Source organism: Saccopteryx leptura, chromosome 6 (assembly GCF_036850995.1).
Source record: "Saccopteryx leptura isolate mSacLep1 chromosome 6, mSacLep1_pri_phased_curated, whole genome shotgun sequence".
Classification (NCBI taxonomy): domain Eukaryota; kingdom Metazoa; phylum Chordata; class Mammalia; order Chiroptera; family Emballonuridae; genus Saccopteryx; species Saccopteryx leptura.
This window is the reverse complement of record NC_089508.1, coordinates 36,384,869-36,396,798: the sequence shown is the minus strand read 5'-3', so window position 1 is coordinate 36,396,798 and position 11,930 is coordinate 36,384,869. Positions and strand designations below refer to the sequence as shown.

At 40.5% G+C, this 11,930-nt stretch overlaps 1 protein-coding gene across 1 annotated transcript in view; it reads right to left on the bottom strand.

The window, feature by feature from the left end:
* Window positions 1-1,340: 1,340 nt before the first annotated feature.
* The window catches only part of LOC136377035 (coiled-coil domain-containing protein 170-like), a 38,620-nt gene continuing 28,030 nt past the window's right edge, over window positions 1,341-11,930 (bottom strand). The window contains exons 2-6 of the mRNA XM_066343613.1: window positions 9,556-9,691; window positions 7,987-8,175; window positions 7,184-7,414; window positions 5,335-5,454; window positions 1,341-1,502 (exon numbers count right to left, since the gene is read on the bottom strand). Coding sequence (XP_066199710.1) covers window positions 1,341-1,502; window positions 5,335-5,454; window positions 7,184-7,414; window positions 7,987-8,175; window positions 9,556-9,603 — 750 coding nt within the window. The 5' untranslated portion in view covers window positions 9,604-9,691. The remainder of the gene's footprint in view (window positions 1,503-5,334; window positions 5,455-7,183; window positions 7,415-7,986; window positions 8,176-9,555; window positions 9,692-11,930) is intronic.

The window sequence follows — 11,930 nt, the reverse complement described above, 5'->3', positions numbered from 1 at the left end:
AAGAGAGAGAGAGAGAAGAGTAGCTCTTGAAAAGAGGGGACAGCCTGCCTGGCTCAGGGGATAGCAAAGTCCTTGCAGCTAATTGTGCTGAGGCTGTGGCAGGCGCCTGACAGTTAGAGGTTCTGGGCAGGGTCTCCTCTTTTGCCAGTCTAAGGATATTCTTGAAAGAAACAGTAAGCCAGGGATCCTGGGATCCATTGGGAGTGATATCATCAACTGCAGGACCTCCACTTTCCAACAATTTACAAGTTCTGAGAAGCCTTGGGGAGTTTCCATCACAAAACTATGTCATCAAAATGAACGAAGAGTGATCCAGTGTTGAAACCATAAACTACTTGGAGCTAATAGTTGAAATATTCTCCTGATAAAGATCAGGTATCATTGTTTGCCTTTAAATTTCGAATTATTCCATGGCACGCTGAGACCCCTGCAGTGCACCAGAGTGCCTTGGTACTCAGTGTGAGAACTATGGTTATGATGATTTAAAACTGAAGGATGCTTATTTTTTCCTTGAATGAGTATTCAAAATAAGCATTTTCTTCCAAAATGCTACTATTGTAAGGTACACTGTGACCTGACTCCTTCCACCCTGAAAATCCCTCTCAAGCTAAGCCCCACAGGAAATTCTCTTAAATGACCACAGCAAGCATTGAGCCTCCACAGGCCTGTCCAGATTCTGACCTATTCCTACAGAGGACATCTTGGATAAATCCAAAACTCCCTTGGGAGAAGAGGACTGAACTATTTTAAATGAAATTAACTAGAAATTATACTATTTTAAAAGTAGCCCATTAACTTAGAAATCGGCCTACTATTAGGCAAACACTGGCAGTCACTACTAAATACTAAGAAAATAAACACAATACAGTCTATTGCATATCTTGAGAGTTCTTAATGACTTTCCTACCTCTCAACATTTCATATCTGATTTTCACCATTATCAGAGATAAGATAGATTCAAATTATGGAATACAACCTTACCTGGATTTGTAAATGTTTGTTCATAAATTGTTCATTCTAGAAACAAGCTGTCAACTGTGGGTAAAAATGTTCCAACTAAGAACACGAGTTGTGATTAATATAGTGCCTAAAATACAGTTAATAATAAATATAATTGAGTATTATATATTAGAAGAGACAATCTAGATTGGAACATAAATGAAATGTATAGAACATTTATGATTATGACAAAGAAAAGTTAAATGCCAAACATCAAAGGAGAGAACAGACTAAAAAATTTCCAAAGTGTTTTTATTCATCATGTAGACGTACTTGATGCTGAAGGAAATGTCTTGTATCTGCTAAGGTCTTGTTGGCAGCAATGAGAAAGCAGCACCTTTTTATGCCTTATTCTGTCCATTCTCACAATCAGAATCAATCTTCGATTTGTTAGATGTGTCATAAGCTCGAATAATAAGCTTTAGGTGAGTGATCATTTCCTTGTCTGCTGCTTTCATGTTAAAGCCTAACATCTTCATTATAGTTTCTCGAAAGTCAACATGCTGCAAGGAGCCACAACAAACATCAAGACATGTCATTAGTCTTGGTCACCTACTTATTGTGTACAGTTAGATTGGTAGGAGAAATTTAGTCTTATTAAACATTTCTTTGTGAAATGTAACATTTTATATTCACGTATTTCTAAGCTAGACAAAAGGTCTCTTTTATTACAGGAAGTCTTTATTTAAAATTTTCTTTGAAGATTCTTTCCAGATTTTTATACTTTTATATACTAAACCTAATTTTATTGCTGTTTATTTTTCATCTGTAAGGTACTTTCTTTTTGAATTTCTGATTTGCTGTATAGTAACAGTAATCCCCTAAATATATATCTCTCCACCCATCCTCCTAAAACCATAGTGATCAATAAGCAAAGCAGACAAAAACACCCATCAGTCATGCTTACAACAAAACTAGAGAATACCACTAACTTCAGTTTGCATGTAAGTGGGGAAATAAATATCCTAAACCAGCCGAGGCAGCTCCAAAGTCCACACTGGAAGATGCAGCTGTTTCCACTGGTGTCCCAGCAACAGGACAGTGCATAAAGGAGGAAATACTCAGAACAAGTGTGAGACCTGGTGGATCAGAACACTGGCAACTGGGAAAGGAAAAGAAAGGGGCCTAGGAAAAAAATTAAAAGGCCGTATCACCCATACTGTTCATGTGATGAAAATCCTCTCCCCAAAATGCAGCCATGAAGCAGGGGAAACATGTTTGACACAATGCCTCATGTGAATTAAATATCATTGAAACAGGGATTTGTAGGCATGGAATAAAAACAACTTTCTCAATTAATATTTCATCATAGAGATGGACCCAAAAAAAGATGTTTAAGATGCCTCATGCGCCCTGGCCGGTTGGCTCAGCGGTAGAGCGTCGGCCTGGCATGCAGGGGACCTGGGTTCGATTCCCGGCCAGGGCACATAGGAGAAGCGCCCATTTGCTTCTCCACCCCCCCCTCCTTCCTCTCTGTCTCTCTCTTCCCCTCCCGCAGCGAGGCTCCATTGGAGCAAAGATGGCCCGGGCACTGGGGATGGCTCCTTGGCCTCTGCCCCAGGCGCTAGAGTGGCTCTGGTTGCGGCAAAGTGACGCCCCGGAGGGGCAGAGCATCGCCCCCTGGTGGGCAGAGCATCGCCCCTGGTGGGCGTGCCGGGTGGATCCCGGTTGGGTGCATGCAGGAGTCTGTCTGACTGTCTCTCCCCGTTTCCAGCTTCAGAAAAATACAAAAAAAAAAAAAAAGATGCCTCATGCATAAGGAAAATATCATAATGATTGAACTCATGCAAGAATAAAATAAAATCTTCTCAGAAATGAAGAATAAACAAGAGTGCCCAAAAGGAGAAAAGACCTTACTGAAAATATAATAAGGGACACGGCAGAGAATAAAAACAAGAATGTAAATTATGCAGTTAAAAAGAGAAAAAGAAAATATCATGACTTGATTTTTTTAAGACTAAGATAATTGGTTAAAGTTACATATTTTTTAAAGACTTTATTCATTTTAGAGAGGAGAGAGAGAGAGAAAGAAGAAGGGGCAGGAAGAATCAACTCCCATATGTGCCTTGACCAGGCAAGCCCCACAATAGCCCAAAATTATCAGGCTTTTAAGAATTCTCTTAAGCCTGACTAGGCGGTAGGCACAGTGGATAGAGCATCGACCTGGAAAACCAAGGATCCAGGTTCAAAACCCCAAGGTCGCCAGCTTGAGCGCGGGATCATCCAGCTTAGCGTGGGGTCGCCATTTTGAGTGTGGGGTCACAGACATGACCCCATGGTTGCTGGCTTGAAGCCCAAGGTCACTGGTTTGAATGAAAGGTCTCCAGGTTGAGCAAGGGGTCATTGGCTCAGATGGAGCCCCCCAGTCAAGACATGTATGAGAAAGCAGTCAATGAACAAGTACAGCAAGTACAGTGCTGCAACAAGTTGATGCTTCTTGTCTCTCTCCCTTCTTGTCTTTCTGTCTCTTACTAAAAAAAAAAAAAAAAAAAAAAATTCTCTTTAAATAGCTGCTGTATAAATATAAGAAAAATCTAAGCAAGTTTAGAAGCACTGGCCCTGGCCGGTTGGCTCAGTGGTAGAGTGTCGGCCTGGTGTGCAGAAGTCCCGGGTTCAATTCCCGGCCAGGGCACACAGGAGAAGCGCCCATCTGCTTCTTCACCCCTCCCCCTCTCCTTCCTCTCTGTCTCTCTCTTCCCCTCCCGCAGCCAAGGCTCCACTGGAGCAAAGATGGCCCGGGCGCTGGGGATGGCTCCTTGGTCTCTGCCCCAGGCGCTAGAGTGGCTCTGGTCGCAACGGAGCGATGCCCCGGAGGGGCAGAGCATCGCCCCCTGGTGGGCAGAGCGTCGCCCCTGGTGGGCGTGCCGGGTGGATCCCGGTCGGGCGCATGCGGGAGTCTGTCTGACTGTCTCTCCCCGTTTCCGGCTTCAGAAAAAGAAAAAAAAAAAAGTTTAGAAGCACTACACCCTTGTCCTAGAAAGTGAACCAGCCCCAAACATAAGGTTTCCCCTGAACTTCCATTTTCTCAAATCCCCACCCTTCTTGTCTTTGTTTAGTCAGAGGATGCATACACAGACCTCAGCTAAGATAATCATATATCCCGGAGGTCCCCAAACTACGGCTCGTGGGTCACATGCGGCCCCCTGAGGCCATTTATCTGGCCCCCGCCGCACTTCTGGAAGGAGCACATCTTTCATAGGTGGTCAGTGGAGGAGCATAGTTCTCATTGAAATACTGGTCAGGCCCTGGCCAGTTGGCTCAGTGGTAGAGCATAGGCCTAGCGTGCGGAGGACCCGGGTTCGATTCCCAGCCAGGGCACATAGGAGAAGCGCCCATTTGCTTCTCCACCCCTCGGCCGCGCTTTCCTCTCTGTCTCTCTCTTCCCCTCCCGCAGCCAAGGCTCCATTGGAGCAAAGATGGCCCGGGCGCTGGGCATGGCTCTGTGGCCTCTGCCTCAGGCGCTAGAGTGGCTCTGGTCGCAATATGGCGACGCCCAGGATGGGCAGAGCATCGCCCCCTGGGGGGCAGAGCACCGCCCCTGGTGGGCGTGCCGGGTGGATCCCGGTCAGGCGCATGCGGGAGTCTGTCTGACTGTCTCTCCGTTTCCAGCTTCAGAAAAATGAAAAAAAAAAAAAAAAAAAAAAGAAATACTGGTCAGTTTGTTGATTTAAATTTACTTGTTATTTTAAATATTGTATTTCTTCCTGTTTTACTTTAAAATAAGATATGTGCAGTGTGCATAGGGATTTGTTCATAGTTTTTTTTATAGTCCGGCCCTCCAACGGTCTGAGGGACGGTGAACTGGCCTCCTGTGTAAAAAGTTTGGGGACCCCTGATAAATCCCATCTCGCACCAGTGTGAATTTACCAAGGACAGACATTTGATCTAAGGTGAACATATAGAGAGCCTTTCTTGGGATTTTCTCTCTTGTCACAGAAACTCTAACTATAAAACTCTTGTGGTTTTCAGTCAGACAAGCTGACACACAGAGAGATGTCAAGAAGGAACAGTGAGAAACGTCTTATAAGTTTCCAGCTGAAGATCCTTGGGTTCAGGTGCATCTCTGCCCTCCCAGAGCTCTGGTTCTTTAACTTCCTTAGATTCCATAGGCCAATAAATTCCCTTTTGTCTAAGTTAGGTAGAGTCTAAGTTGAAGTGGCTATTTATCACTTCATCTTAAAGAATCTTCATATAGTAATGATAATAATAATTAAAAAAAAAACACAAAACCTCTTGTGGTTGTCCCGGTAGTTCTTCAAGTGTGCTCCTTGCTGTGCGGGGCTCAGAAGTGACAGCATCTAATATCTGATGGGCCCCCTCTTTGTCCCACCTTGCCTCTTGCTTGGCCGAGTCCACTGTAGTTTTCAAGTCCCCTGTTTTCATAACTGCCTTCCCTTTCATTGCTTCAACTTCTATTAAATGTTGCCTGAGCTTGAGCTTCTGAATTGTTATGTCCTGTGAGGGTATAAGGTTAAGTTTTTGGGAAAGGGAGACAACTATGATTAGATCTCTTTTAAATAGTAGGCATGATGAATGATAACTCATGCGTCTATTTATTTTTAAGAGGTAGATACATAGAAAAGAAAGAAAATTCTAAAATTTATGAATTAAGAGGACATTTCTCCATTATCATCTTCATCAATAACCACATTTACTGAACACTTTTATAAAATGGGCACTTGGGGTATAAAGAGGTTTAACAAGTGTTTCACGTCCTCAAAAGTCTTACAGTCTATGCTAATTAAATATAAAAATAGAGAAAATAAGTGGCTCTGTAGTAAGAGAAATATTGCTGATTAAAAATGTTGATCAAGGCCCTGGCTGGTGGCTCAATGGATAGAGTGTTGGCCTGGCATATGTACATCCCAGGTTCGATTGCTGGTCAGGGCATAATGAAGAAGCAACCATCTGCTTCTCTCCCCTTACTCCTCCCCCTACTCTCCCTTTTCCCCTCTGCAGCCAGTGGCTCCACAGAGCATGGGCCTCCCGACACTGAGGATAGCACAGTTGGTTGAGCATGTCAGCCTCAGGTGCTAAAAATAGCTTGAGACTCAAGCACCGACCCCAGACAGGGGTTGCTGATTGGATCCTGGTCAGGGCACATGCTGGAATCTGTCTATCTCCCTTCCTCTCACTTAAAAAAAATGTTGATCAATAAGTATTTAGTACACCTGTGCCTTAAGACAAAAAAATGTATGTTTGAAATACTACAACTGAAGACTGAAATGGAGAAGGTCCTAAGAGGAGCCCCCCAAATGACTAAAACATTTCACTATTACCCCCGTCAGAAAGACAAAAGTAAGACTAAAACAGAAAGCAAAGGATCTAGAAGTTACCTTTGAGAAGTAGGGAGGGGAACCCATGGAGGCTTCCATGGGATTGATAATAGTCTCTTTTTAGGATTAGTGGTAGATTAGCAGGCATCAAATTTTATTATTATATTTTCTTTGATATTATACAGTGTGTCCATAAAGTCATATTGCACTTTTGACCGGTCACAGGAAAGCAACAAAAGATGATAGAAATGTGAAATCTGCACCAAATAAAATGAAAACTCTCCCAGTTTCATACCTATTCAGTGCAGTTCGATGTGGGCTCATGCACAGATATTTTAGGGCTCCTTAGGTAGCTATCCCGTATAGCCTCTACAGACTCGTCACTGACTGATGGCCTACCAGAATGGGGTTTCTCCACCAAACTGCCGGTTTCCTTCAACTGCTTATCCCACCGAGTAATGTTATTCCTATGTGGTGGTGCTTTGTTATAAACGCGCCGATATTCACGTTGCACTTTGGTCATGGATTCGAATTTAGCAAGCCACAGAACACACTGAACTTTCCTCTGTACCATCCACATCTGAACTGGCATGGCCATGGGCTGCTCCACTGGATACACAGTGTTACGTCATCATCTGCGCATGCGCACTTGCTGCCACATCATCCTACAGAAACTGGGAGGGTTTTCCTTTTATTTGGTGCAGATTTCACATTTCTATCGTCTTTTGTTGCTTTCCTGTGACCGGTCAAAAGTGCACCATGACTTTATGGACACACTGTATATTCTTAGTATGTAAGTCTAATAATTTTAATTTTAATTTTCTAACGTTCAATGAGAAACATGCAGCTAAACTACAGTAGTAACAAAGCTTAAATGAATTTTTGAAATCCTCACTTTCTCTACTTACTTTAAGGGCATTTACTCTTGTCAGTTGGGTTTTCATGTTTTTATTTGACAATTTCAAATAACTGAGCTGTTTCTGAAGTTTCTGAATTTCTCCCTCTAATCTTCGAGTTGTCATAATCATCAAATTCTGCTTAGTATTCAATAATGTTTGTTGCTTGTTGTTGTCTTTCTCTAGCTGTTTAAACTTCTTGCTGTTTTCATCTATCTGGGGACTCTTAGTCTTCAAGTTTTCCTTTGAAAAAATCAACAGTATTGAAATAAAGAAGTTGTGTTTTATGATGTTCTACACTAGCATATCAGATCTACACTAGACTGATAAATTGCAGACTTAATAGTACTTACATAAGTAAAGTATTTATTCACCATAAATATGTATTACTAAAATAATCCAGAAAGTAAAATATGATGATAAATGTGATGGCTCAGTGCAAACAAGGATACAGTAAAGTAACAATTTTATTAACACCAGGAGATAGCATAGATTAACTCAACTTTTTCTAGGAATGTATTATAAGGAAATAACCCAATATTTAGATAAAGATCCATGCATCAAGATATTATTTACAACACTATTCATAATATGAAAAATAAAAGTAATGCATATGTCAAAAAAGAATAATTGAATAAATGACACGATTGATTATAGAGTCCCTAGAAATCAAGTTATCAAAAATTTCAACTAAGAGGCTAATAATGTAGCTAAATGAAAGAAGTAAGTATTAACAGCTTTAAACACTAGATAACATAACAAAATATGGTCGTTTTCATTGTCAAAGAAACGCCTTATACTTGTGAAATTCTTACCTTATTCTTGCCCAAATCTAATCTCCCTTGAAAAAAGTCACTAATAGCACATTTTTCTTCCAGCCATTTCAAGGACCTTTTTTGTTCCCTACATTTTTCTTCATTTTGGGATGGTTCTTCATGATGATGATGCAACTGATCCTGTTGCTGAATGAGCATCTGAATTTCCTGCTGAAAGTCTTCAGTTCTCTGTAAAGGAAAAAACAACAAACAGATAAGGCTTTCTGATGGTCCATGATCACTATTTCACTTGAATACTATGCAAGTTCTACTATGCTGATATTGTAGAGACATCAAGTTACTGAATAGATAGATGCTGGTGTCAAAAAAATAGAAAGGTTTAAAATATAAATAAGATATTTTAGTTAGTACTAAGTAATAAAATTGTATAATAAATGTAAGAGAAAGAACAGAGGGGAAAAATTTGGAATGCTACAATGAGCAGACTACTTTGTACCAGGTTTTACTAACACATTGAATTTAAGCAATTCCTATCTTCCTTTGAATTGTAGGGTGAAGAGTCATAAAATTTAATCAAAGTGATTTGAATACAATAGGGAGATACCACTTACACCTGCTGGTTCAATCTTTTGATATACTTGATCAGTAAATTCAAATAAAGAACTGATTTGACAATCTTACTGCACTGACTGAACTGTTTGCTCATGATGGAAACATTATCTTCACCACTGTTTTTAAGCTAGCATTCATTGAGCTAACACATAACTGTACCAAGCATTTACCATGTATTAACCCATTTAATCCTTACAACCACTCTCGGATTGGAATTATGCCACCCCAAATCCCCCTCATCCCCAACACCTGCCAAATTGGACAAATGAAACTGAGGCAAAGAGTAGATTAGTAACCTGCCCAATAGCACAGAGCTGGCAATGGCTGAGCTCTTAACACATATGCTATACTACCTTTGCTATAATATATAATTGAGATCCTCTTCTCTTTTATTACTTAGTGATAAAATTAAAATTTAGAGCCACAACCTGACTGGTGGTGGTGCAGTGAATTGAACATCGGCTGAGAATGCTGAGGGCCCTGGTTCAAAACCCCAAGGTCACAGGCTAGATCACAAGCTCATGGCTTAAGTGCAAGCTTGCTACAATTGCATGCAGGATTATCGACATGGTTTCAAGGTCACTGGTTTGAGCCCAAGGTCGCTGGCTTGAAGCCCAGGGTGGCTGGCTTGAACCCAAGGACATAAGCTTGAGCAAAGGGTCACAGGCTCAGCCTGAGCCCCACCCCTATAGTCAAGTCATGTATGAGAAGCAATCGATTAAACAACTCAAGTGAAGCAAATATGAGTTGATGCCTCTCATCTCTCTTCTCCCACTGTTTCTCTCCCTTTTTCTCTCTCTAAAATATATAATAAAATAAAATTTAGACCCACATAGTTTACTGAATTGGCCAATATCAAAATCCACATCTTAAAAGAAACAAATTTGAAAGAGTCCTCCACAAGAGGGTCAACAAACTACTCAACACTGCCAATTATCTCCTGCAGTGATACACAATAATAAAAATTCTCAAAACTGAATCAAATTTCACTCTTACCTTTATCATGACACTACCCAAGGTATCTTCTTGTCCTTTCATATTCATATAAGGGGTGAATCCATTATCGCCTGCTAATTTTTTCTCCAAAAGGTCTGCTTTTTGCTCTGCCTTTTTTCTTTCAAACAGATGTGCTCTGTGTAAGATAGCAGTAGGGTGATAAAAATGTTCTGGAATTAGTGGCAAAGATTGCACAACCTGTGAATATACTAAAAACTACTGAATTGTACACTTTAAAAGGGTGAATTTTAATAGAATGTTAGTATCTCAAAAGTGTGTCTAGTAATTTTGAGTAAGTTATTAGGTGAAATTCTTTTATATTTAAATTCTCTGATCTATGAAGAATATGGACTTCATACACTATTTGAAAGCTTATGACAAACAACGTTTGAAAACAAAGTAAGGGCACAAAAGCGGTCTCAACAAATTTAAGAAGATTGAAATCATATCAAGCATTTTCTCTGATCACAATGGCATGAAACTAGAAATCAACCACAACAGAAAAACTAAAAAATACTCAAACACTTGGAAACTAAATAGCATGTTACTAAAGAACGAATGGGTTAACAATGAGATCAAGAAGAAATAAAAAATTCCTAGAAACAAATGATAATGAGCATATAACAACTCAAAATTTATGGGACACAGCAAAAGCAGTGCTGAGAGGGAAGTTCATAGCATTATAGGTATACCTTAAGAAGCTAGAAAAAGCTCAAATAAACACCTTGACACTGCATCTAAAAGAACTAGAAAAAGAACAGCAATTAAAGCCCAGAGGTAGTAGAAGGAAGGAAATAATAAAGATCAGAGTGGAAATAAATGACATAGAGGCTAAAGAAACAATACAGAGAATCAGTGAAACCAGGAGCTGGTTCTTTGAAAAGGTAAACAAGATCGATGAACCTTTAACCAGACTCACCAAGAAAAAAAGAGAGAGGACTCAAATAAATAAAATTAGAAATGAGAGTGGAGAAATAACAACTGACACAACAGAAATACAAAATATTGTAAGAAAATACTATGAAGAACTGTATGCCAGCATGCGGAGGACCCGGGTTCGATTCCCGGCCAGGGCACACAGGAGAAGCGCCCATTTGCTTCTCCACTCCTCCACCGCACTTTCCTCTCTGTCTCTCTCTTCCCCTCCCGCAGCCAAGGCTCCATTGGAGCAAAGATGGCCCGGGCGCTGGGGTTGGCTCCTTGGCCTCTGCCCCAGGCGCTAGAGTGGCTCTGGTTGCAACATGGTGACGCCCAGGATGGGCAGAGCATCGCCCCCTGGTGGGCAGAGCATCGCCCCATGGTGGGCGTGCCGGGTGGATCCCGGTCGGGCGCATGCGGGAGTCTGTCTGACTGTCTCTCCCTGTTTCCAGCTTCAGAAAAATGAAAAAAAAACAACTGTATGCCAAAAAACTAGACAACCTAGATGAAATAGACAAATTCCTTGAAACATATAATCTTCCAAAAATTAACTGGAAGAATCAGAAAACCTAAACAGACCGATTACAACAAATGAGATCAAAACAGTTATCAAAAAACTTCCAACAAAAAAAAGTCCTGGACCTGATGGCTTCACAAGTGAATTCTACCAAATATTCAAAGAAGAACTAACTCCTATCCTTCGCAAGCTATTTCAAAAAATTCAAGAGGAAAGAAGACTTCCAGGCTCCTTTTATGAGGCAAGCATAATTCTGATTCCAAAACCAGGCAAAGACAACACAAAGAAAGAAAATTATACGCCAATATCACTGATGAATTTAGATGCTAAAATCCTAACAAAATATTAGCAAACCGGATCCAGCAATATATGAAAAAAAATCATACATCATGATCAAGTGGGATTTATTATGGGGAGGCAAGGATGGTACAATATTTGCAAATCAATCAATGTGATTCATCACATAAACAAAAGGAAGGAGAATAACCACATGATAATTTCAATAGATGCAGAAAAAGCATTTGATAAAATCCAGCACCCATTCATGATCAAAACTCTCAGCAAAGTGGGAATATAGGGAACATACCTCAACATGATAATGGCCATCTATGATAAACCCACAGCCAACATCATACTCAATGCGCAAAAATTAAAAGCAATCCCCTTAAGATCAGGAACAAGGCAGGGGTGCCCCCTTTCACCACTCTTATTCAACATAGTTCTGGAAGTCCTAGCCACAGCAATCAGACAGAAGAAGAAATAAAAGGCATCCAAATTGGAAAAGAAGAAGTAAAACTATCATTATTTGCAGATGATATGATATTGTATATAGAAAACCCTAAAGTCTCAGTCAAAAACTACTGGACCTGATAAATGAATTCAGCAAGGTGGCAGGATATAAAATTAATACTCATAAATCAGAGGCATTTTTATATACCAA